Source organism: Triticum aestivum, chromosome 4B (assembly GCF_018294505.1).
Source record: "Triticum aestivum cultivar Chinese Spring chromosome 4B, IWGSC CS RefSeq v2.1, whole genome shotgun sequence".
In the NCBI taxonomy this organism is placed as follows: Eukaryota; Viridiplantae; Streptophyta; class Magnoliopsida; order Poales; family Poaceae; genus Triticum; species Triticum aestivum.
In genome coordinates, this window is record NC_057804.1 from 78,802,548 (window position 1) to 78,828,555 (window position 26,008).

Consider the following 26,008-nt stretch of genomic DNA (forward strand, 5'->3'; position numbering starts at 1 on the left):
GGTCCTGCACGTATGAGTAAAATCTGTTTTCTAAGCAAATATGTGTTCTCCTTCAGTCCTACCGGGCCTGCCAGATACTGAAAACTTGGTCAAGCCAAAAATGTCCTCAACTGGCTTCCATTTGTACAGCTCCCATACAATCCAAATTAGCATGAAGCCATTTCTCCTGTCCTCCCTTCTTCAGTAGCTCGCACTCTGATCCTTGACAGACTCCACCTTATAAATACCCCAACACGGCCAAACCTCAAATGTAGCAGCCTCGCCCTCGCACCTATACTAGCGAACCACAGCAGCTGATCGGCAACCAGGAACCAGCAAACCTTAATATTTCCTACATGGCGATGAAGCGCAAGTTGTCCCCCACAGAGGCTGACCTCGCCTCGGACGACCACCACAAGGCCGACACCTCCAGCTTCACAACGGCGTCAGGGCCGGAACCATGGGCAGCGACGGTCGGCGCCGTGGCGGCTGCACAGCGGGCTCGGAAGCGCTTCGTGGGCGTGCGGCAGCGGCCGTCGGGGCGGTGGGTGGCGGAGATCAAGGACACCATCCAGAAGATCCGTGTGTGGCTCGGCACCTTCGACACCGTTGAGGAGGCGGCCCGCGCCTACGACGAGGCCGCGTGCCTCCTCCGCGGCTCCAACACCCGCACCAACTTCTGGCCCCGCGCAGCCGCCCCCGCGGCCACCTCGGACGGCGGAGCAGGGTTGACCGAGAACCATGGCCACCTCCACCACCACACGCCGCCGTCATCGGCTCTCCCCTCCAAGGTCACCAACCTCCTCCTCCTCCGCCTCAAGAGAGCGCGCAGCATCAGCGACGAACACATTAGTGCAAGTGCCACTGCGCAAGGAGCACTTGGGCAGCAGGAGCAACAGCAAGAGGAGTACGGTGCCGGCAGCTTCCACGTCGACGACTTCCTCAGCTACGACTCGAACGTCGACGAGCATGGCGTCGTGAAATACGAGGAGGACTCCCATTGCTCTCGAGACGCGGAGGATGACGAAGAGGATGTGTCCGAGGAGGAGGAAGAAGCGCCCTTGGACTTCGGGTTCATGGACGCGCACCCGTCGCCGCCAGGGGACGTCGGCCACGCGGGGCTTTTCTCACCGTTCGAGATGATGGCGGCGGAGATCGGCGGCGCAGTGGAGGCGGAGACAGAGGCTTCGGAGTACGGCGGTGGCGAGAACGAGAACTCGATGGCAATCCACGAGGTGATGAAGAGAATGAAGTACGAGCGGAAGATCTCTGCCTCGCTCTACGCGCTCAGCGGCGTGTCCGAGTGCCTTCACCTGCGCTTAGGCAACAACTCCGGCGCCGTCGGTCACGGGCTGGCGCTCTCCGGTCTCAGGGATGCGTGCATGAAGAAGCGGCAGGAACAGAATCAAGAAGCAGTGGTAGATTGCGTTGAGGGGGGCCACGAGGAAAGCTCAAACAGCAACAGCAGCTCGTCGTCTGAGGTAGCGAGCTGTTCGCTGGAGGCGGTGATCTCGTCGCCGAACGCCGATGCCGTCGACAGCGATGTGGTGATGTGGAGCTCCCTTGATCTGGCTCCCATCTGCTTCATGTCATAATTTCTTCCCTATATATTAATCGTGAAAATTTCCCCTATGTTTTTAAACGTTTGCACTTGTGACGATTTAAATCACTAATAGGACCCTGTTTCGGTAATCCACCAACTTCCGAAATCTGCGGGGGTGACTGCTTTTTTTTTCATGAATACGCAAGCTGCATATCTTTTCATTGATAGAAGGAAAATAAAAGCATTTACATCGCTTACAAGGCCATGTACGCACAAATCATGATGTAGGAGCAAACTAGAACAAGGGGTTTGCTCAGCCCCAAACACCTAAACTAGCAACTACGCGCCGGGGATGATGTTGTGTAGCCCTTTGGCGCCCGCCTTGGCCCATAGACGCGCCTCGTCCTTGATGGAGTTGGTGATGAAGGTGAGCGATGGGGTAGCTCCATCGAAGATGCATGCATTACGGTGCTTCCAAAGCCACCACGCCGTGAGAATGATAAGGGAGGATAGACCTTTGCGCATGGGGGCCGACGCTTGGTCAAGGCAGGAGCAAGGGAACTGCAGCTCTGTCATTTTCAACAGAGTTGTGGAGCGGAGCAACACCAAAGAGGGCCTAGTACTCCATTTCTTAACGTTTTCTGCACGTGACTAGAAAGTTTAACATTTGCTTCCCAAGCCCTATATCTCGAAAGACAAATTGGAAAACTGTCACTTCTACTTCTGAATGAGAAAGGGCTGTTGATTTGACAGTTGATTGGTTCCAATTTGCCGAATTCGGTGTTAATTACTCTCTCCGTTTCAATATTTTTAAGTTTTACCTAAGTCAAGCATCTTTAAGTTTGATCAAGTCTATTGAAAAATATACCAACGTCTTTTTTGTGTGTGAAAAGGATCAGTCTATAACTTCAAATTAGGTTCATTAGATTTATTCTAAAATATATCTTCATACTATAAAGTATATTCGATGTTGCCAGTGTTAATATATTTTTCTATCTGTATACATGGAACATGGTAAAAAAAAGGTTTGTCTTAGGACAAATCTAGAACTTTGAATATTTTGGAGTGGTGGAAGTGCATTTTTGCATCATATAAAGAGCGACACGATACTACTAAGTTTAATGATTTTCAGTTTAGTATCAATTAAATTTCTGCACAATGCAACTACCGGCATGTAGCACAATTAAGTTAACTTATTTTACATGATTTGAAAATCTCAATTACATTCGTGTTTGTTATGATTTACATGTTTTAGAGCTTGTTAAAACAAGGGTAATGAACGATTACCATGTTTCACCAGAAAATACTCACGGAACAAACTTGATTATCAGCTTTCACAGAAACTATTGCAAGTGTGTGAACAAATGAGTTTATATTTTTCATATTATTAAATCTTACACACTATGAACACCAAAATTACAAGTTTTTGCGGGAAAATTTACATGTAAAATAATTTAACTCGGTTCCTTTTGAAATGTAATAACTACCAACATGCTCGTTGGAAACAAAAAACTACTAACATGCAAATATGCAAGGAATGGACATAAGAAAAAAAAAACAAGGGAACGGAAGATAAACAAAAAACCATAACTGTGCTACAAGCAAAAACCACTGTCGACACCAAAGAATATTATCCAAGATAAATAAATAGTCACCAAGACCATCCTCTAGACAAAATACATAAATAAAACAAAAATAAACTCAACTAAGAAGCACATAAAGAGAAGGATCAGAGAAGTGTTGGCCGTTTGATCCAGAACCCACCCGATCGAACTAAGTGTCCAAATTGACTGTGTACTACTCCCTTTGTGACACTCTATCCCATAATATAAGACATTATTACATTAATAAAGTATATTTCTTAATAATATTCAGTTTTAATATGTTCTTTCATGTCTTTTCTAAAAGAGTAAAACAGATCAGCCGGGTGCCGTTATAGAATGTCGCCAGCTTCTAGAAATCCTGAGATGCGGGAGCTATATCTCGCCTGCCGTGAGAAGTAGTTCCGTCTCGCCACTGGCGAGCATACTACTGGCAGGCCCTTTACTGTAGCATCAACGCGAATTGTTTTTGTGTGGTTTTTATTGGGTTTTCACTATTTGCAGCATTTTTCTTCTGTTCTTCTTTTCCTTTTTTATTTTAGTTTGGTTTCTTGGTTTCTTTCTAGGTTTTTACTGATTTTTTTCTTTTTCCTTTTCTAACACATGTATGCATTTGTTTTACACATTTTACATTTTTCTTATACATCAAAAACATTTTATTTATACACTTTTAACATTTTTAGAATAACTTTTTAAAATTACCTAAATTATATGTTTTGTTGATGCCTACTTTTTCATACATATTATACATTTTTTATACACGTTTAACAGTTTTCAAATAGATGTTTTTGAACTATTTTTTTAAATACATGTTAAAAAAGTGAAATACATGTTGAATACATTTTCAATGATAAAAACATTTTTCTAAACTATGCAAACATTCTTTACAAAACGTTTTTTTTAAACTATGCAAAAATTCTTTTCATTGCTAATATTTTATAAAAATGACATAAATATATTTTTGGAAAATTGTGAGCATTTTCTATAATGTAACACACATTTTTTAATCGTATGAAATATCTTTTTAATTACACAAATGTTTTCTAAATTTTAAAAGAAAAATGAAATGTAAAATACATATTTTTGGAAAGCATAAACGTTATTAAGTGTAATTAATATTTTCTTGATGACATTGACATTTTTATACAAACTACACTATTTTTTCTTGCAGTGTAAACATTCTTTAAATTTCTGGTGATTTTAGAAAAAATTAAGTACATCAAGTGTTTTGAAATTATGTATTTATTACTTATTTTTTCAAACATATAAACGAAAATAAGAAAACAAACAAAAAATTGCACATGCACCTGCGTGATTATGGGCCAGCCCAGAGACGGGTTTGTGTCTCGTTGCGAGGGAGACGAGACACAACCGCGCCATCCCTAAAAAAAAGGCTGCTATTTTACTTTCTTGGGCAGCACCAAAATGCCATTCCCCCTAAAAACTGCAACGAAGAAAAGTGCTTCATAATTCTGTTTCTTATGGGGCATATAATAGCGGCTAGGCTTTTTTCGGAAAAACTTTTGATCTATCCATCTTTTATCATGGAGTACAAGAAAACACCAAAAAAAATTTGCATCAAGATCCGTAGACTACCTAGTGATGACTACAAGCACTGAGGTGAGCCAAAGGCGTGCCGCCGTATTCGCCCCTCCTTTAATGTAGCCGGGAAAACTTGTTGTAGTAGACAGTCACGAAGTCATCGTGCTAAGGTCTGATAAGATCAGTGCACCAGAACAACAACTGCCGCCGATGAAGCGTAGCGTAGATCGAAAGGATTCAACCAGAAGAAACACAAACATAGACGAACAACGACCAGATCCAAGCAAATCTACCGAAGACATATCTGTCGGAGACACACCTCCAGACGTTCATCGACGATGCTAGGCACACCACCGGGACGGGGCTAGGCGGAGAGGAACTTATTTCATATTCAGGAAGCCGCCGCCGTCTCGCCTTCCTAAGCAGGACACAAACCTAACAAAACATGAAGAAACATCTAAAACGAAGCCCTCCCACCAGCAAAGGTCGGGATCCACGCGCCCACATAGCCCTAAGGGCAACGGGGATGAGGCAGATCGACGGCGAGCCGGCGGAAGGCAAACCTATGCCTCCTTTGGTTTGTAGGAATTTTATAGGAATTCTGTAGGATAGGATTTGCAAAGGAAAAATTCCTTTGAAGCCCTTTGGTTTGTAGGAATGGATTCCTATTCCTATGTACGATAGGAATCAATCCTTCACATTTTGAAGGAAAAGAAAGCATTAGCCTAAACTCAATGAAAAAATTCCTATCCTGTGCACCAAATGACTTATCTTCCTCTATAGAAATTAAGATGCATGTCTCACTTCCTATGATTTTCCTATTCCTAGAAAATTCCTATCCTATGAACCAAAGGAGGCCTAACATTGTTATGGAGAGATAGATTTTTCTCCAGATCACAAGCATGTGTAAACGCGAGCCAAATTACCATACACAGTCATGCCTGTATTTTTTTAAAGGGCCTAAGGCCATATATTATATCATAGGTTCTTAGAAAGGGCCAAAGATCATATATTAAATTCTTTGGGGTTCTGAAGTGTCGGGGGTTGGGTGCGACATATGCCAAGGGATGGCTTATCATGGTAGGGGCGAGTAGAACGTCGCCGGTGCCTAGAAACGGGATGAGGCGAAGGCATGCACGCCGGCGAATCTTACCCAGCTTCAGGGCTCTTCTTGGAGATAACACCCCAACTGCTGCTCTGCGGGGTCTCCGCATGATCACTATGGCAAAGTGAGTACAAGGCTGCTCCTTGAGTTGTTTCCTGGAGGTAGGAGAAGGCAAGGCTAGCTCCCTCCTTCCTATATGATCTGGTCTAGTGCTAAAGAAGCGATCCCCCTTGCATGGGTGCCCCGGGGGGCTTATATAGGCCCGCCCCCCAGGGATACAATGGTAATCCGGCTGGGTGCGGGTCCCAGCCGTCTGTCTCTCAGGCCGCCATCTTCTCCGCCGACTGCTGGGGCCCGCCGATTGGCAGGCCCCGCCAACAGGCCTGGTACGGAGCCGTCAGGCCCTGTCCGCCGCGGGCGGGTCGTGCCGGCTGTGGATTACTATAGCCGTGCTTCTAATGACGCTGGCTTGGTCATGGGGTCATGGCAACAGTGCCACCGCCTGGCGGACGATCACTGTGGCCATTCCCCATCTTGTTTGGTTAATGGCGTGCGGGGCCCGTGGGAGGGGCTGGCCGACTCCCGGGGCCGACTCCCAACGGGTCCGTCTTGTGGCGCTCTTGCCGTCTTCTGCACCCCCGCTGTCGGGCGGGACCCGCCGTCTCTGGGCCGTACAGGTAGGCCGTCGTGGGCACAGTGCGCCGCCCACGGGGGCTGAGGTCAGGGCAGGTATGGCAACAGTGCCGCGCCGGATGGAGATCTCCAGTGATACGGCGCACTGTAGCCATGCCAGCCCTTCGTAAGCGGGGCAGGGACGGCCACGCGGTGACCGTACCCCGTCCCGTCCATCGTGGCGAAGGCAGGAGGTGGTTGGAGTCGCGGGCCGACTCCCCATAGTCGGCTTCTCTGGAAGCCGTCTGTTAGGAGTCGGCTTATCTCGAAGTCGTCCCTGGGATTCGGCCCTGAGGGGCAGTCGGCGGCCTTGCCGCCGACTTCCCGAAGGCGGCTCCTTATCATGGGGTCTTGAGGGGCGCAGTCCGCCCCGATGTCTTGAAAGGTTCAGGGGCTCGGGTTAGCCTACCGTGGCCCATTACTCCGACAGTAGTCCTCGAAGTTGGTGAGGCGCCGAGGGTGACATGTCGAGGAGTCTCAACAGTTTCATCCTTCTGGTGGTGGAATCTGGACCTTGCTTCCCGTCCTCCTCTTGGCCGACTAGCTGGAGCCGGACTCGTAGAAGGTCGTAGCGGGATCCAGGCAGCGTGCCTGATAAGCTTCCGGGCAGCTGCCTGGGTCAGTCTGCCCACCCACGCGCGCGACGGGACCGGGCGTTAGGCGGGGCCCGCCACTACCGCACCTCGGCACGCGAACGGATCTGTTGCGGCCGTGCAGACGGTTGGGATTCCCACGTCATAACTGCGCGCAGTTACTTCGTGCGGTAAATCGTGGGGGGCGTGGGGTCCTGGGCACAGTTAATCCCACGTCTGCCCCATCGACTTCTCAGCCCACGAGCCTATAAGTAGGCGGGAGGAGGGGGCGGCGGAGCACGCACGCCCATTTCCCCTTCTCCCTTCGCTTCCTCTTGCTTCTTCTTCCTCTCGCCGCCGCCGCGCCGAACCACGCCACGCCCGCAGCGATGAGCTCTTCCTCCACCGCCGCACCTCCTGCTGTACGCTCCGGCGTGTGGGACGGCTCCGAGGTGGACGACGACCACATTGAGTTCCTTCGTAAGATGCGTCGCCTCCCCGGCGAGGACCTAGTGCGGGCCCGTGCCGCGCCGGAGGGGGGAGTATCGCCGGCGCCGGAGGAGGACGAGCGGGTCGTATTCCGCTCGCACCTCATACGCGGCCTGGGGCTGCCGGCGAGCGGTTTTTTCCGCTCCTTCTTGGAGTTTCACGGGCTCCAGCCACACCACCTTACCCCGAACACGGTGGTGCTGCTGGCTGCCTTCGCCACCTTGTGCGAAGGCTTCCTCGGCGTTCTCCCCACCATCGAGCTATGGGGGGAGTTCTTTCAGTCAAAACTCGGCACACACGTCGCCGGCGTGCCGGCCCAATGTGGTGCCTTCATCGCGATGCGGAGATCGGTGGCCGACAACCCGTTTCCCGCCATCCCGCTGATTAAGTCGGTGAAGATGTGGCAGCGGTCTTATTTTTATGTGAAGAATGTCGCCCCATATGGCGACTGGGTCAACCTGCCGCCTTACGAAGCCGGCGCACCGGCTGGGAGGCTCCCCAGCTGGTCCCACCGGGTCAAGATGCTGACTCCCGCTGGTGCCGCCGCCGTCGCGCGACTCCAAGTACTGACGCAGTCAGAGGGTCTGACCGGGGCCGACCTGCTGGCCGCCTTCGTGGCGCGCCGAGTCCTCCCACTCCAAGGCCGACCTCATCTGATCTGTTAGATGAGCGGCCACCGGGACCCGAGTCGGCTGTGCTCCAAGGACATGCCCCACGCGGAGGTGGCGGACAAAGTGAATTACATCGCGAACTGCAATCTCGCGGCGAATTGGCGGTTCGGCAAGGAGCCGTACTCACGCGCCAACCCCCCGCCCGCTGTAAGTCGTTTCTCTTCTTCTTCTGTCTTCTTTTGCAGCCGAATCCGACTTCTGATCTTTTTGACTTCTGATCTTTTTGGTTTTTCTCGAGTCAGAACCCCCTCATCCAGCCTTCAGCCGGCACCGCGGGCCCGGCCCGTCAGTTCGTCCCCGATCGAGTGGAGAGCGACGTCGACGACCCTGACTTGGGGGCCGCGGTGATGGAGGCCGACGCTGAAGGAGGAGGAGGAGGAGGAGGCGGCTTCAGGACCTCGGCCACTTTTGCCGACTGGCCTGATGACGACGCCGAGGGGGAAGTTGCCCCGCGCCACCAACCAAAGGCCGGCCAGCCGAGCGCGAGTTCCTTCGCCGGCTTGGGTGGTCAAGGCGGCGCGAAGAGGCGCCGGGCCGGGCCGAGCTTGCTTGGCGGCCGTTCGAAGAAGTTCAAGGGGGCGTCCACCGCGACCAAGCGGGAGGAGGCGATCGCGAAGGCCATCCGCTTTCGTAAGGAAGTGAAAAAGCCGCCACTGATCTCTGCGTAAGTGCCTCCGCCTTTTGTCTTGTTTTCTACTGGTGAATCTTGTCCAAATCTTTTACATGCCTTCCTCGCCTCAGGGCTCCCCTTACCTTTGAGAGGGTCGCCGCCGCCTCCGTCATGGGGTCGGCAGAGACGTCCGCCACTACTCGGCGGATTGACCCCACCGCCAACCTCTAGGAGGCGACGGAGCGGAATGCGCGGGAGAAGCGCGACGAGGACGAAGCCGCCCACCTGGAGAAGGCGGAGGCCGAGAAGGCGGCGGCCTCCGCCCAGAGGAAGTAGGACGAGGCCGAAGCCGCCGTTGCGGCAAGGCGGCGAGCTGAGGAGGCCGCGCACCTCCAATCGGCGTTGCTCGTCGTCCCGCTAAACTCCGCGCTGCCGTCCCCGGAGTTCACGGGGCAGACTGGGGAAGCCGGCGGCGCGAACCGCGTCATGGAGAGGGAAAGCGGCGAGGTCTTCATGTCGGACACGGCCGTGTCGCCACCGCCGCCTCCACCGCCGTCTGGGAGTGCGCACGGTAAACAACCGGCAGGCCCGCCGGTGCCGCTGACTGAGGGCGAGTCCGTGGCGAAGCTGCTCCTTCAAGTCGCCTCGCCAGCGCGCCGCCGCCTTGAGAAGGCGATTTCGGCGCCACGCCCCTTGGCGATCGACGCCGCCAGCTCGGCCATCCCAGACGCTGAGGCGACGAGTGCCGCGCCCGTTGGGTGGGTGCGAGGAGGCGGCACAGGCCCCCTGAACCAGGCGCTTCTGGACGTTCACGCGAAACTGCGAGCCGAGGGCGACGCCATCCAGAACTGCACCAAGGCGCATCTGGCGTCGCGAGCAGCCGTTCGGGTATGCTTTCATTTTTGACTTTGTTTTTTCCTTGTTCTTCTCTGTGGGGGCGCGCCAGCGCACCCACTGGGTGTAGTCCCCGAGTTTCGGGCCGGCTGCTGAGCAGGCGGCTCGGAACTCCTTGTGGCGAGTTCCAATACTTATCTTTGTCTAAAATTCTTATCGCAGGAGTATCACAACCTCCGCGTCACTGCCTTCAACCGCAATGTTGAGGAGCTGGGTAGGCGGACTGCCGACTTGTCGGAGAGCCGGAGTGAGTCCTCCTTCTTCTTCGCGGGGGCGCGTTGGCGCACTCGTGGGCTGTAGTCCCCGAGATTCGGGCCGACTGCTCAGCAGTCGGGCCGGATCTTCCCGGCAACCTTCTTTGTTGACGACTTAACGTCTTTTCCTTTTTATTCTTCAGAGGCCAACGCCACTCTTCAGCAGCAGCTGGGCGAAGCCAACACCGCCTTGCATGCCAAGGGGGAGGAGTGCAGCAAGCTCGCCGCGGAGCGCGACCTGCTGGCTGCGCAGCTGGCGGAGCAAAGGGAGCTGCTCAAGAAGGCGCATGATGAGGCAGGGACGAAAGAGACTGCTCCCATGAGTTCGAAAGCGGGCGCTCCTCCTGGACCGACAAGGAGGCAATGCTGACCTCCGGCTTCCATGAGATTGAGGACATCGTCGATGGTGAGTTTCTTTACTTTCTTTGAGCCGCTGACTATGGGTCGGGCTGACTCCTGATTTTTTGACTTGCTTCTTTTTTGTCTTGGCAGACTTCTTCCCTGGCCACTCACAGACTTCTTCCATCGGATGCTGCGCCGGCTTCAACGTGCCGGCACCCAGGCGATTGCTGCCCTGTGGCCAGACATGCCGGTTCTGCGCACTCCCAGTCGGACTGCCAACTGGCTAGAGGTCGCGGCTGGTCGTCTTGAGGCCTGGAAGGGTTCCTCGGCCCGGGCTGGAGCGCGCCGGGCCTTGGAATTCGCCAAGGCGTGGTATCCAGGGCTGGACCTGGACCGGCTGGTCGCGTTCCGGTCAGAGGCCCAGGCGGAGCTGATAGCTGTGGAAGACGCCCTCGTCGCGCGCGTGGCGGCGATCGCCGATTACGCAGACACCAGCGTGTTCATCCCTGATCGGGCTGAAGACGGCGGGGAGGCGCCGCCGGAGTGGTTCGGGATGAACCCAGATTATGACGAGGACTCGGTGGGGATGATTAGTTCCAGCGCCGAGGAGGAAGGCGAGGCGGAGGACGGAGGTGAGACGGAGGCGCCAGAAGACGGAGCGGGCGACCAGCCTCAGCTCGACCGCGCCTCCAGCAACGAGCCGCGCCCGACCAAGCTGGCTGCCGCCAGAGACGATCAAGCCGAGACTGTCCAGCCGGCCGCCCCGGTGCCTGACACCGCCGTCTCTTCCGACCCTCCGAACCCATCTGCCGCTTCCTAGGCTGCCGTCTTGCCTTTATTTTATCTTTTTTAGTAGTCTTTGAAGAACTTGTTAATTCGAACAATTCCACCCGCGGGGTGTATTTTGAACTTCTGCTTGTAGATTCGGCCAAGGGCCTATTTTATGTAAATATTTATCCGAATTCTATCTTTCCTTGCTCATTGCTCTTTTGGCTTTTTCCTTTGCCGCCTTCCCTTAGTCGCCGCCTTGCCAGTCGGACAACCGTTCTGCGGACTGCCACTGGATCAAATGCTTGGCTACTTTGGGAAGGCAAGCACTTGGCCATTTTTTAGAGTCTTTTTTAACAAGTTGGATAGAAAGCGGCAAGCCGACTACTCGAGTGTCGGCTTTGCTTAAGAGAGGCTGGAAGCCGGCTTAGGCTATGTTTATGCTTTGAGTCCTTAGCCATTTTTCATGTGGGCGCCCATTCTTCCTTACTCCTGCCTACCAAACAGTCGCTCTGCGAGCTCCAGCTTCTGACAAGAGACGGCTTAGGCGCCACACACTACTTGTCCGACTGCAGGAAGCATTCCATAGCGCGAGGCGATGAGTCCCCTGGCCGACTAGTCGAGCCCGGTGCCAAGCGGCATAACAAAGAGTAGTATACTCGAAGGCATAATTCTTATCATACAGATAACAAAAAGGGCAGTCCCCGAGCTCGTCTCGGGGGCCCCGAAGTCTTGGTACTTTAATACAAAGGGTAGCGTGATACATACTGCATCAACTGTAAAATCTTCGGAGAAGATTTGCATTCCATGGGCATTCCGTCTCTTTGCCGGAGTCGTCCCTCTCGCGTGCTCGAGGCTTCTGAGCGTCGATCAGATAGTAGTAGTCGTTGCCCAACACTTTGCTAATAATGAAGGGGCCTTCCCAAGGCACCGACAGCTTGTGCTGACCAGTTGTTTGCTGGATCAGTCGGAGCACAAGGTCGCCCTCTTGGAAAGATCTCGGCCTGACCTTCCTGTTGTAGTATTGGCGCAGGCTCTGCTGGTAGATGCTGGACCGGCTGAGTGCCAACAGCCGGCCCTCTTCCAGCAGATCGACACCGTCTTGTCGTGCTTCTTCTGCTTCCTCCTTGGTGTACATGGTGACTCGCGGGGAGTCGAACTCTATGTCCGTTGGGATGACGGCTTTAGCACCGTAGACGAGGAAGAAAGGTGTGAAGCCGGTTGACTTGTTTGGAGTCGTGCGCAGACTCCAGAGGACGGCTGGCAACTCGTCAAGCCAACAGCCGACCGAACGCTCCAGTGGTTCGACCAGTCAAGGCTTGATGCCAGACAGGATGAGGCCGTTTGCTCGCTCTACCTGGCCGTTTGACTGCGGATGGGAAACAGACGCTAAGTCCAGTCGGATGCCTTGTGTTGCGTAGAAACGGGCCAAGGCACCTTTGGCAAAATTTGTGCCGTTGTCGGTGATGATGCTGTGTGGTATGCCGTACCGAGTCGTGATGTCGGCGATGAAGGTCACTGCAGTCGGACCATTCAACTTCTTGATGGGATTTACTTCTATCCACTTGGTGAACTTGTCCACCGCGACAAGTAAGTGAGTTAGGCCGCCTCGTGCTGTTTTGAATGGTCCCACCATATCCAGGCCCCAAACCGCAAAGGGCCAGGCGATGGGGATAGTCTTGAGTGCGGAAGCCGGCTGATGTGGCTTGGAGCGGAATTTCTGGCACCCTTTGCACTTTTGGACCAATTCTTTGGCCTATTCTAGGGCAGTTGGCTAGAAGAAACCGTGTCGGAAGACTTTGGCGACGAGTGCTCTTGAAGCCGCATGGTGGCCGCACTCGCCTTGATGGATGTCTTTGAGAATTGCTTGGCCTTGCTCTGGCTCGACGCAACGCTGGTAGACACCAGTGACGCTGCGCCTGACCAACTCTCTGTTGACTATGGTGTAAGCTGCCGCTCGGCGTTGTACTTGCCGAGCCAAGATTTCATCAGTTGGCAACTCTTTGCTTACTAGGAACTTGAGGATGGGCTGGTCCCATGAGGGTGATGCTATTTCTTCAACTGCCAGTACTGCGACTTGGACAAGGGCGTCTGGGCTGGGAGGCGGCGGGTTGGAGTCCGCGGGCGCTTGCTGGATTGATGAAGTCCTCGGGGCGAGTTGTGGAGTCTTCGGACTGGTCGCCACAGTCCCCGGGCCGGGTTCTGAAGTCCCCGGGCCGGCTTCGACCGCGGCTTTCTTGGAGTCATTTGTAAGAATTCTCGTGCCGCCTGCTGGGGCTCTTGAGTCGGATCCGACTTCTTCGGGGGGAGCCGGCACAAAGATGGAGTCTGATTCTGGTGAAGGCTTGACAGACGGCTTGAGGAGGCGCCGAAGGGCGACGCCAGGTGGTATTGCTTGGCGGGTGGAGCCGATTCGTGCCAGGGCGTCTGCTTGGTCGTTGTCATTTCTTGGCACGTGAAGGAACTCGCACCCCTCAAAATATCCGCTGAGTTGCTGTACAAGGAAGCGGTAGCTTGCCATGTTTGCATCCTTGGCGTCGCAATCGCCAGATGACTGCTGGACCACTAAGTCGGAGTCGCCATAACACAGGATCCAGCGAATGCCAAGTTCTTTGGCGAGCCGGAGCCCGTGAATGAGCGCCTCGTATTCAGCGACGTTATTGGAGGCGGTGAAATGGATTTGCAGCGCATATCTGAGCTTGTCGCCTTTGGGGGAAGTGAGGACCACACCGGCTCCCAAGCCGGTGCGCATCTTGGAGCCGTCGAAATGCATCCGCCAATGGGTGGAGTCGGGCGCTGGCGGTAGGTACTGGGTCTCGACCCAGTCGACGAGGAAGTCGGCCAGTGCTTGCGACTTGATGGCGGTGCGGGGCTGGTAGTAGATGGTGTAGGGAGTCAGCTCAATGGCCCATTTTGCCACTCGGCTAGAAGCATCTCGGCTTCTGATGATCTCGGCTAGTGGGGCTGTGCAAACCACAGTGATTGGATGCTCCTGAAAGTAAGGCTTCAACTTCTTGGCGGCAAAGTGCACGCCATAGCACATCTTCTGGTAGCGGGGATAGTTCTGCTTGGAGGTCGACAGTACTTCGCTCAGGTAATATACCGGTCTCTGGACAGGTAGCGCCTTGCCTTCCTCCTTGCGTTCAACTACAATGACTGTGCTGACTACCGGGCTGGTGGCGGCAATGTACAGGAGCATGGGCTCTTTGGGAGTCAGGACCGCCAGCACAGGGGGAGTAGTCAACATTTTCTTCAATTGGAGAAAAGCTTCGTCCGCTTTGGGGTTCCACTCGAAAAAGGTCGTCTTCTTCATGAGCTGGTATAAAGGGAGGGCCTTCTCGCCCAGCTGACTGATGAATCGGCTGATGGACGCCAAGCAGCCGGTGAACTTTTGCACATCCAGCAGTCGGCCGGGTACCTCCATCCTCTCGATGGCCTTGATCTTTACAGGGTTGCACTCTATGCCGCGTTCAGAGACCAGGAAGCCAATGAGTTGACCAGCTGGTACTCCGAAGATGCACTTCTCAGGGTTGAGCTTGATCTGGACTCGGCGCAGGTTCTCAATGGTTTCCTTGAGGTCTTCCAGCAGTGTTCCATGCTTTTCCGTCTTCACCACCACATCGTCCACGTAGACGTGGGCGTTTCTGCCGAGTTGCTTGAGGAGGCACTTCTGCATGCAACGCTGAAAGGTGGCACCGGCATTCCTCAAGCCGAACGTCATGGTCAGGTAGCAGAAGGCTCCAAACGGCGTGATGAAGGTGGTCTTCAGTCTGTTAGCCGGGTTCAGTTTGATCTGGTGATATCCTAAATATGCATCTAAGAAGCTCAACAGCTCGCATCCGGCTGTGGAGTATATCACCTGATCAATTCTCGGCAGAGCGAATGGGTCCTTGGGGCAAGCTTTGTTGAGGCTTATGTAGTCGATGCACATCCGCCACTGCTTGTTCTTCTTCAGCATCAGGACTGGGTTTGCTAGCCACTCTGGGAAAAATACTTCCATAATGAAGCCGGCTGCCAGGAGTCGGGCTATCTCTTCTCCAACAACTCTTCTCTTCTCTTCTGACAGGCGGCGCAAGGGCTGCCTGACGGGCTTCACATCTGACCGGACATGTAACTTGTGCTCGGCGAATTCCATCGGTACACCTGGCATGTCTTTAGGGGACCATGCGAAGATGTCTCAATTCTCACGGAGGAAATCGACGAGCTCGCCTTCCTATTTGCTGTCAAGGTTTGCACCTATGACAGCGTACCTCTCTGGGTGCTCCGGGTCCAAGGGTATCTTCTTTGTTTCTTTGGCCGGCTTGAACAAACCTTCAGCTTCCGACTCCTTGGGATGGGGTGACAGCTCGGGCTGCTTGCCGGCCATCGCCACAACCCGATCAAGAAGCCGCTTCTCAGCTGCGATCACCAGGGACTCGGCTAGCCGACTGCTTTCGGCCGCGCAAGCGGACGACTTTCTGTAGTCGCCGGCTATGGTCAGAATCCCCTTGGAACTCGGCATCTTCATCTTGAGGTAGGCGTAGTGGGGGACCGCCATGAACTTGGCAAAAGCAGGTCGGCCAAGCAACGCATGGTACGGGCTTTCGAGGTCCACCACCTCAAACCAAACTGGCTCTCGGCGGAAATGATCTTTGTCTCCAAAGAGGACGTCTATCAGTATCTTGCCGATTGGTGAGCAGGAAAGGCCAGGAATAATGCCGTGGAACACAGTCCGGCTGTTTTGAAGTTGTCTTTGCTTTATTTCTAACTTCTCCATGGTATCCTTGTACAGGATGTTGATGCTACTGCCTCCGTCTATCAGCACTTGTGAGAAGCGAGCGTCCCGCCTATCTGTGGCAAAGGTGGCACCTAAGACCAGGGCGTAGGAGCCCGGACTCGGCATCACCTCTGGGTGATCAGCTCTGCTCCAACTGATAGGCTTCTCGGACCAGTGCATGAACTCTGGAGTACTTGATGCTACTCCATTCACCTCTTGCTGCTGCAGCCGCGTGCTGCGTCGATCGTCAGCCACACTGGTGAACACCACATAGGCTCCATGCTCTTCTGGGTACTCGCCTTGTACTGCGCCGACTAGCCTGACAGCCGGCTGCTGGGGCGGCGGTGGAGGCGGCGGCCCAGCAGGCAGGGGAGGCAGGAGGCCGTCTCCCTTGGTGATTCTGGTGAGCCAGTGGCATTTCCGGGTGGTGTGGTTTGACGGCTTAGCGCCGCTGTGGAACATGCAGGGGCCATCTAGAGTCTGCTCGTAGGAGAAGGCCGGCAACCAGTTGGACTTGCCGCCTTTCTGTCGCTTGGTCGGAGGCTGCTCCTCCGGCTGCTGGTCTTCGACTGTCGCCACTTGACGGCTGCTGGAAGCCGGCTGTGGGGCTTTGCGCTTGCGATCGTTTTGCGGTTGTCGCTGACTGGCGTCCCCAGCCGGAGTTCTGGGAGCCTGAGGGGATACTTTCCCAGTCGCACTAACTTGAATCTCCGCCTTCATGGAGGAGTCGGCTGTGGCGTACTTGTCTGCTGTGATCAGCAGCTCATCGAGGGTCTCCGTCTCGTCGCAGAGGAGCTTGTGCTTGAGGAGGGTACCTTCTCTGCACCCGGCAGTGAAGTACTCGATAGCCTGCACCTCGTGCACGCCCTCGCGGGAGTTCCGAAGCTCGGCCCAGCGCGTGAGGTAGCCGCGAGTTGACTCGGCGGGGCCTTGCACGCACAAGGAGAGTTGGCGAGGCTTGGGAGGTCGCTTGTACGTGCTCGTGAAGTTGCGGACGAAGGCTTCGGTGAAGTCGACCCAGCTGTTGATGTTGCGGGGCTTCAGGATGTTCAACCATGTCCGGGCCGTGCCCTAGAGCATGAGTGGAACATACTTTACGACAACACGCTTGTTACCGTTCGCTATGTTGACGGTCGAGGAGTAGTCAACCAGCCAGTCTTCCGGCTTCACGGAGCCGGTGTACTTGGGTGTATCTCGGGGGAGCGTGAAACCTTTGGGAAAGGGCTCGTCTCGGATGCGAGGTCCAAAACACAGAGGACCCAACTCGTCTTCTTCTTCCAGCGTCAGGGATCGGTAGAGTTGGTCGATCCGGTGGCGGGCGTCATTTTCTCCGACTCCCTCTCGGCGGCCAAGGCGGTCGCCGAGAGTCGGATGCTCAATGGGTGGCGAGGAGACTCGCCTTTCTTTGCGAGGAGGAGGAGGCAGATAGTCGTCCTGCCGTTCCACTGCTTTTGGGCGGCCGTCTTGGTCGCGCTCGATGGTGATGCGAGTCCGACTGTGGCTGACAGCCGGCTCCTTGCCTTTCTTTCCACGGACACCGCCAGTTGGTGTCCGAGACGTCGCGCCTTGATCTCGGCGGGGAGGCAGGTCGTTGTTTTGTCGTTGCAGCGCCTCCGTGCGGCAGCCGGCTTCATTCTGCACGGCAGCCGCGTCGAGGAGCTGCTGGACTCGCTCCGTCATCAGGCGGCGCTCTTCACCCTCGAAGTTGTCTAGCTCGTCCGCCGCCGCCTGGGCGGCGCGGATGTTCTCCGCAGGCGTGGTGTACACAGGGTGATTGGCCCCAAACAGTTTGGCGATGGCCACGCCGCGCTGCCGGACCGCGCCTAGGCGGCTAGGCCCCGTTGGGCCGGCGAGCCGCCCTTAGCGCGATCCATCTCACGCTGGTAGGCTTTTGACAAGCGTCTCATGATTTCCAGCTTCTTCGCGCCTTCGGCGAGCTGAAGGCGGCGTGCCTCCAGCGTTTCGGTATCAGCGTCTCCCGGAATCGGCGCGGTCAGGTCTTGCAGAGCCGCGTCGAGTGGGTCATGAACTCCTTCACCGGAATGCTTGCCATGATCGAGGACGAGAACCTCTATGACGGTGCTTCCGCCGCTCTCCGTGTGAGGGAGCGGCTCGTCGTAGACCACCACGTTGGTGGGGAACGCGTCGAGCGACGCAGTGTCGGAGTCGACCAGCATTGGGTCGGTGGAGCCTATGGACTCCAGGTCCACGGCAGGCTCGCCGGCGACGTGGAGTTGTTCAAGGAGGCCCGCGAGGAGGCTCTCGGGGCCGCCCGTGCCTGCGTCAGATGCAGGCTCGTCGGAGAGGCGAACCTCGCCGACAAGTTCGGCGAGACAGCTGGCTGCGCAGGCGATCTCAGCGCCGTGCAGCGCGTCGGCGCAGACTCCGTCTGGTGTGCCGGGCTAGCTGCGCTCGCCAGGGAGAAAAAGGGTTCTCGTCCAGAGCAGGTCTCCGGACGGCGGTGCACCTCGCCCCACGGTGGTCGCCAATGTCGGGGTTGGGTGCGACATATGCCAAGGGATGGCTTATCATGGTGGGGGCGAGTAAAACATCGCCGGTGCCTGGAAACGGGATGAGGCGAAGGCATGCACGCCGGCGAATCTTACCCAGCTTCAGGTCTCTCCGTGGAGATAACACCCCTACTGCTGCTCTGCGGGGTCTCCGCATGACCACTATGGCAAAGTGAGTACAAGGCTGCTCCTTGAGCTGTTTCCTGGAGGTAGGAGAAGGCAAGGCTAGCTCCCTTCTTCTTATATGATCTGGTCTAGTGCTAAAGAAGCGATCCCCCTTGCATGGGTGCCCCGGGGGGCTTATATAGGCCCCCCGGGGATACAATGGTAATCCGTCTGGGTGCGGGTCCCAGCCGTCTGTCTTTCAGGCCGCCGTCTTCTCCGTCAACTGCTGGGGCCCACCGATTGGCGGGCCCCACCGACAGGCCTGGTACGGAGCCGTCAGGCCCTGTCCGCCACGGGCGGGTCGTGCTGGCTGTGGATTACTGTAGACGTGCTTCTAATGACGCTGGCTTGGTCATGGGGTCATGGCAACAGTGCCATCGCCTGGCGGACGATCACTGTGGCCATTCCCCGTCTTGTCTGGTTAATGGCGTGCGGGGCCCGTGGGAGGGGCTGGCCGACTCCCGGGGGCCGACTCCCAACGGGTCCGTCTTGTGGCGCTCTTGCCGTCTTCTGTAACCCCACTGTCGGGCGGGACCCGCCGTCTCTGGGCCGTACAGGCAGGCCGTCGTGGGCACAGTGCGCCGCCCACGGGGGCTGAGGTCAGGGCAGGCATGGCAACAGTGCCGCACCGGATGGAGATCTCCAGTGATACGGCGCACTGTAGCCATGCCAGCCCTTCGTAAGCGGGGCAGGGACGGCCACGCGGTGACCGTACCCCGTCCCGTCCATCGTGGCGAAGGCAGGAGGTGGTTGGAGTCGCGGGCCGACTCCCCATAGCCGGCTTCTCTGGAAGCCGTCTGTTAGGAGTCGGCTTATCTCGAAGTTGTCCCTGGGATTCGGCCCTGAGGGGCAGTCGGCGGCCTTGCCGCCGACTTCCCGAAGGCAGCTCCTTATCATGGGGTCTTGAGGGGCGCAGTCCGCCCCGATGTCTTGAAAGGTTCAGGGGCTCGGGTTAGCCTACCCGTGACCCATTACTCCGACATGAAGTCTTCTTCCTCCTGAATCCATTGATGAAGCGTCATGAGCATAGATCAATGCCGCCTCTGTGTTTCTTTCTCCATGGAGAAAACTTATTTTAACTCGGGAGCTTATAGAAGCAACCGTCGAGAAGTCAACGATGCAAACCAAGGGACACATGCAATCACAATCTACGAAGCAAATCGCCGCTCTGAAAAAGAAAACATCAAAAAGGCATGTAGAAATTCCGAAGACCATGAAAGTCGGTCAAGTTCACACGGATTCACCGGAAACCAAAACTGACCAGATCCTGAAAGACTGAACTCCACGCGCTTTCTACCGCTGGTCAAGCACACCAACGAAACATAGAAAACGTGACATTATTCTTACACTCCGATAGTGTTGCCACGCATGCCGCCCCAAACCAGACATGAAGACCCCCTATAAAAACCGCAGGTAAATCACCCATGCCGCTACATATCAAGGTTATGGCGGCCCAAAACCATGCAACGACGTCCTCATCTCCAGTGCCCTAGGAGCATCTATAGCACGGCACCCCAAAGCGTCCATAAACGCCCGGGCGGGAAAAACCGACCCAGACGAGCGCCTTAAACCGTTCTCAAACGCTTGTGCCGTCCGGCGCCTCTTAGATCCAGTCCAAATATGGTGTAGATATGAGACGGTCCGGGCACGCCCGTCACGTCGGCTTGGCCAAGCGTGGCCCACATGTGCACCACAAATACCCCCATGTGGAAAAGCTTAGAGACCGGTCAATCTGAACTCAACTTCACTCCAATCTTCGTCCACTCCACTTTCGATCCCCTCCCGTCTGATCCAATGACCAGCGACTGAAGCAGCAGTGGCTCCGGTGGTGAATCCGACGGCTTGAGCATCGATGTGGGGGAGGTGGCCCTCTGCATCACCTTAGAGGCGGTCACTGCTCGAGCAAGGCGGCCCCGACAGCAAATGATTTTCTTCCTCAGCGCCCGCCGCCCGTCGATACAATGCTGGCACCGTCGCCGGCCCATCCGGCCTAGCGCGCAGCTCCGGCCACTCCGCTCCCGTCCTTCAGGTACGCTGGCAACCAACACCTTCTGTTCCGGAAGTGGTACCCGACCACCGCTGGGTCCTTGTGCCCGCGCAGGTGCCGGCGCGCATGAGGATGCCCGAGTCCGGGGCACGAGATGCCCGCCGCGAGCGGCAGAGGGCAAGGGAGAGGGTGACGGCGGCAGAGGCGCTGACCGCACGCCAGGCATGCGCGAGCGCGCCGGCCGATCCCGATATCGTGCTGTCGTGATGGTCCTCCAGCGCAAGAATGCCAAGGCACTCCGACTCGCCATCAAGTTATCGGAGCACGAGGCAAGCAAGGAGGCGGCAGCGAAAGCGAAGGCGTCCCGCCATGCGAAGGAGCAGGACCGCCTGCTTCGCAGGCTGTCGGGCCGAAGCTGTAGCTCGGACTCCGACATGACGGACGGCTCGACCTCCAGCTCCGACGACGACGCACCACCACACGCCGGCCTACACGGAGGAAGGGCACGACCGCATCGACGGCCAGAAGGGGAAGGGGACAGTGAGTGAATGGTGATTTCCACCGTCCTTGCCTGTTCTGTTTATATTTCAATTATGTTTTAAGTTATTTGTAGAATGGATTTGTCGTTGAACTCCGATGAACTATACTTCTTTTGTCCGGCGATGAAATGTTGATCCGATGAACTCCGTGTGTTGGCCGTTTTTTATGTAGTGTTGCATGGATTATATTGTTTTAAAGTTTCGGATATGATAGACGCGGGTATGGAAGCCAACAAATAGGGCGTGACCCGTAAGCGCCCGCGGACATGTAGAGACACTTTCACGGGCGTTTGAGGGTCTGGATTTGCTATCTGTATATGCGCTAACCAGGTCGGGTGGCCATTGAAGATCGCTATCCAGCGATGCCGTCGAGCATCGCCTTCCAAAGACCGCACCCTCTGTCAGCCATGCCTGCACTTCACGGCAAGCATGCACAACATGATACTCCTATATGCGTATCTCACCACGGATCACTTCATCTTTGTTTTAGAACTAGAGAAACGATTTGTTAGCTGACTCGTGCAAAAGATAAGAGCGCTAGAACATGGATCGAACATTTTTGTAAACCAAGTTGCACGTCCCAAAAAACTTCATTGACTAACACCGATGCAACTAATTAATCACCACCCACACACACACACACGAACTGCACAATTACAGTTTACACTCAGGTTCTCAGTTGAAGAGGTTCAGCAGCGGGGGCGCCCCGGCCTCCGCCGCGTCGCCGCTGGCGTCCTCGCAGCACGTCGTGGTGGAGTACTCGTCTGACGCGCCGCCTCGCCTCCCGCCGGCCAGCGGCGACGACAAGGGCGTCAGGCAGAGGTCCAGATCGCACGACGGCAGCACCGGCCCCGGCAGCTTCACCTGCTGCCCTCCTGCGGCGCCGCAGCCAGGGTTGTTCTTGCTCCGCTTCCTGGCGGGCGCGGACGTGGAGTTCTCCGGCGAGGAGTGGAGGGAGGAGGAGCTGCCGGTGTTTGTGCCGACGTTGCCGTAGAGGCCGGCCATGTCGCGTTCCGTGAAGGCGGCGGGCACGGCGGAGAGCGAGCGCAGGGAGTCGCCGCGCAGCACGGCGTCGGCGGCGGCCTGGCAGAGGTCCCAGTTGCTGGTCCACATGAGCCCGATGGCGCCGCTCACCGGGTTGATCGTCCGGCCACACGCCTCGTACAGAAGCGACCGGAACAAGGCTGCACCAGTAAGACGACATGTTAATCACCCAATCCTAACATATAATTATGTTAATTATTATTGTTAATCAACAGAAGATTCTAGAAATCCTGAAATGTTGTCCGGACTATACGAGTGTTCTACTACTTGGCAGAGTAGGAATGCATGGGTGGATTATTCAGCGCCGAAGGGGCAAAAGATATGAATTGACCTCTCGACAGAGGTCGGAGGGCAATCGTCATGATTAATTAGCATATCTCTCAGCACTCTTTAATTAAGGATTGTGTTTGGCAAAGTGCAATTGGGAGCGTGGCTAAAAAGATTCTCTGCTTTAGCGAGCTACCTAGCCAGTCTGACCCATGGGCGCGTCGGAAGGCCGCGTACCGTCCAAAAGAATGCTTAAAATAATTAAAACACTGCCTTCATAGATAGGTCATGTCTAAGCTGTAGCCTGGCTGCCTGGGTAACATTGTTCATCGAGACAAAACCAAGGCGATGGGTTTTTAACTTTTCGCACAGGTGGCCGCACGCTAGCTAGCTAGGTTGTACTGATCACCGAGGTAGTAAAAGCTATAGCTAGCAGAGGTAAGATAAGATAAGATTGTACTGTAGTGCACTAAACTAATCACGACTGTGATCGACAACGCCGGCCGGCCCTCGCGTAGCTTGAAGAGCTGTTTTGTGTTTTCCGCATTCTTGACAGCCCATCTGCCCTTCTAAAAAATCTATCTATCTACCACTAGATGAACAATTGCAACGCCGGCCGGCCGGCGCTCGCGTCGCTTGAAGGTAGCGAGATGGTAAGTACCTGGGCGGTGGTGGAGCGGGACGGCGGCGAGGGAGGCGACGAGGCCGGCACGGCCGAAGAACTTGGCGACGAAGACGGTGGCGTTGGCCTGCGGCTGGGCGCCGTCGATCCACTCGATGCTGGGCCGCAGCACGCAGGCGTCGCTGCACCCCTTGCGCAGCACGCGGCACCCGTTGCAGCTCATCTCTCACCTAACGGATCAACCAACGGCGGGGCACTCGGTCGATCGATAGACGAATCCTCGGCTCCCTGGACAGTCGGCCACCTTATCTGCCGCCGTACGCCGGAGGTGCGCGGTGATTGAGCTGGCGGAGTCCGCGGTGTAGATCTTGCTACTAAACTGGACGTCGGTCGATGTCGATATGCGGCGGGGAGGAGTGGTAGGGAGTAGCAGAGGAGAGCGGACACTGCCGGGGCGCTTATATAGAGGAGGGGGTGATGCTTCCGGCCCGTGGAAATGGAAATATGTATGCGCCCAAGTGGCTGGGGGCCGCGGGCTCGAGGAGGAGAAATATTTGGTTGGTGCTGGGGGTTCCGATGACATTGGGCGGTTGGCGCCCCCGTGTTGCCGCGATGGCCTCGGTCCGCACTAGTCTTTGCTTCCACGGGATCTTCTACGCGCGCCCACCGCTTTGCTAGCCCTGTGCCCACATGCTCAAACTGTAGTCCTTCGTCCTCGGGTGCGATCGAGGACTATGACCCACCCTACTTCACTGCGCTAAACGTGTATTTGTGCAACTCTCAAAAAGATGCATATTAATTCGCTCAGAAAGATGTGGCCAAAACTTGAATTGGACTATCAAATTAGTGTCTGTACTTTTTTCTAAATAGTATAATTATTGTTTGTATTTCTGAGCCAAGGAAGCAATTTGCCAACTGAACCAAAAAAAAGTACTCCCTCCGTTCACTTTCGTAAGTCGTTTCCGACATCTCAAAATAGGATGTTTTGCACATTGTCTAAAATCTCTTCGAGGTCTTATAAAAATGAACAGAGGGAATATCTTAAGTCCTCCCTCTACTAAAGTTATACTCCCTCCGTCTCGATTTCAGTTCTCCGACGAGTATTTCTGGATGGATGGACTACTAGGTTATTGACAATTAATACGATTGGAGGGAGTATAAGGTTTTTATGCATTAATCAATGTACCGCTCATAATTTGCCTACATAGTCTACCTACGCATTGTTGTCTCGGATATCAAATAGTCTTGACACCCAATTTTGTTCTAGAGTATTTCTTAGTTGCAAAAGGCTGAAAAATAGACATGCACTCTCTAGCACGGTTGTAAAGACTTCGTGGAGTGGGGCTACCAACCAAGGCTTAGATCCCGGCTCTAAAAAAAATGGCCCTCGTTGTGTATAATGCCGCCACATAAGTTTGCCTTCGGATCCTTTTCTTGATCTTACTCCCTCCGTTTCGAATTACTTGTCTCGGAAATGGATGTATCTAGAACTAAAATACGTTTAGATACATCCGTTTTCGCGACAAGTAATTCCGAACGGAGGAAGTACATTGCAATGCCTTAGGGTTGTCTCTACGCAGGGGTCGAGTTTTTTTTTCTTTGAAAGGCTACACAATGTAATGACTTTTCATAGAAATTTGGGGAAATCTGTAGAAATAACCTTGGTTGTTTGGATGGGCCGGGTATGGGACGGCGGAGCACCCTCGAATATGCCAGGGTTTGCGATGTTTACCGATGGCGTATCATTTCTATGCATGCAAGGGCGTATCATTTCTCGAGTTTTTTGGCACTGCCGTATGCTCACTCTCAAATCGGTTTGATCAATTGACGCCGAATTACGATATGGTTTCATTTCCCACGTAAAACCGCATTGCACGCTTCGTCCTAACCGAAACACGCATGCATGGCACGCTCAGTGGGGGAGGAGGCAGAGGATCCCGGCAGCAGCGGAGTTCAAGCCGGACGTTTGGTTAATTTAAGCCAGGAAAGAGGGCTGTGGATAGGAACAAAGCTAGGAGGCAAAGCAGAAAGAGAGTTTGGAGCGACGAAAGCTACGGCCTCTGGGGCGGGGCCCCGGGAGTGAGGGGTGGTGGAATGGAATTGGTTTGCCCCTGCCCTTTGGGCGGCGCCAAGGGCCGAGGCCGCCGCCCCCCGACCGCCTCTTGCTCCTCCAACATCCCCGGCAAAACCAACCCCGGCTCCATCAAAGCCTGGCCCTTCGACCCCGACTTGATTCACCCGTACATTCCCATTCCCTCCTCCCTCCGGGATCGTGGCTCCTCTCTCTCACACTCGCACGTATCTGGCTGGCCTAGGTGCAACTAGCTGGTTTTTATATGCACGAGCTTTTTCCTTTCGGCTGCCCATTTCTTCTAAGATGGTGCAAGTGGCGGGCCTTTTTAATTCGCTCGGGTGCCTTTAGTTTGGAGTAGTGGCTGCCTTCTTCCTGTGTGTGTGTGTGTGTTGTGGTTCCTGTTGCTGGTCGACGGGTGCGGCGTGACGTGCGCCGTCGGGCGACGGAAATGGGATGGGAGGGCCAGGTCGGGTCAGGTCAGGTACATGCAGGATCAGTCACATCCTGTGTGACTGTGTGTGGGCACTCGGGTTTTTGCTATATGTGGACGTGGGGCTCTCGCTCGAAGAGGGAGCGTGGCAAATGGACCGCGCGAGCGAGCGAGCCGCAAAGGAGAACTGGATTCCCTCTCGTTGACTCCAGTGAGGACCGAGTTCCGGTTTCCGGGGTGGCACGGGACCCGCCGGCTCAGAGCGGCGGGCCGGGCCGTGCTTATACAAAGGGGCGGGGCAGCCTGGCCCTTGATCGCCTCTCGACGACGATGACGCTGCTGATTCAGCTTCGTTGTTGTTGTCGGAGACGAACGTACAGTACCGGGCCAGTGTTAATTGCGAGACGTCGCTGACAGAGCTTCCAGCACGAAGAAGTAAAAAGAGGTGCACGCACGGGGGGCGCGGCCTGGCCCGACACGCCTTCTTGCATGGACGTTGTTCGCTGCTGTTGGAAATATTAGCACTTTTTTTACTAATGCAATCCACGAGTAAATGATAAGCATGATAAATA

General features: G+C 55.0%; 2 protein-coding genes across 2 annotated transcripts; one reads left to right on the plus strand and one right to left on the minus strand.

Annotated features, from left to right (window-relative positions):
• The first annotated feature begins 335 nt into the window (after nt 1-335).
• LOC123094491 (uncharacterized) lies at nt 336-1,574 on the plus strand. The gene has a single exon (XM_044516483.1). The coding sequence runs from the start codon at nt 336-338 to the stop codon at nt 1,572-1,574; it is 1,239 nt and encodes a 412-aa protein (XP_044372418.1).
• Nucleotides 1,575-21,519: 19,945 nt separating this feature from the next.
• Nucleotides 21,520-23,406, minus strand: LOC123091131 (LOB domain-containing protein 39). Its single transcript, XM_044512534.1, has 2 exons — nt 22,972-23,406; nt 21,520-22,183 (listed from the first exon to the last, which is right to left on the minus strand). The coding sequence occupies exons 1-2, from the start codon at nt 23,153-23,155 to the stop codon at nt 21,675-21,677; spliced, it is 693 nt and encodes a 230-aa protein (XP_044368469.1). The 5' UTR covers nt 23,156-23,406; the 3' UTR covers nt 21,520-21,674.
• Between the last annotated feature and the right edge of the window lie 2,602 nt (nt 23,407-26,008).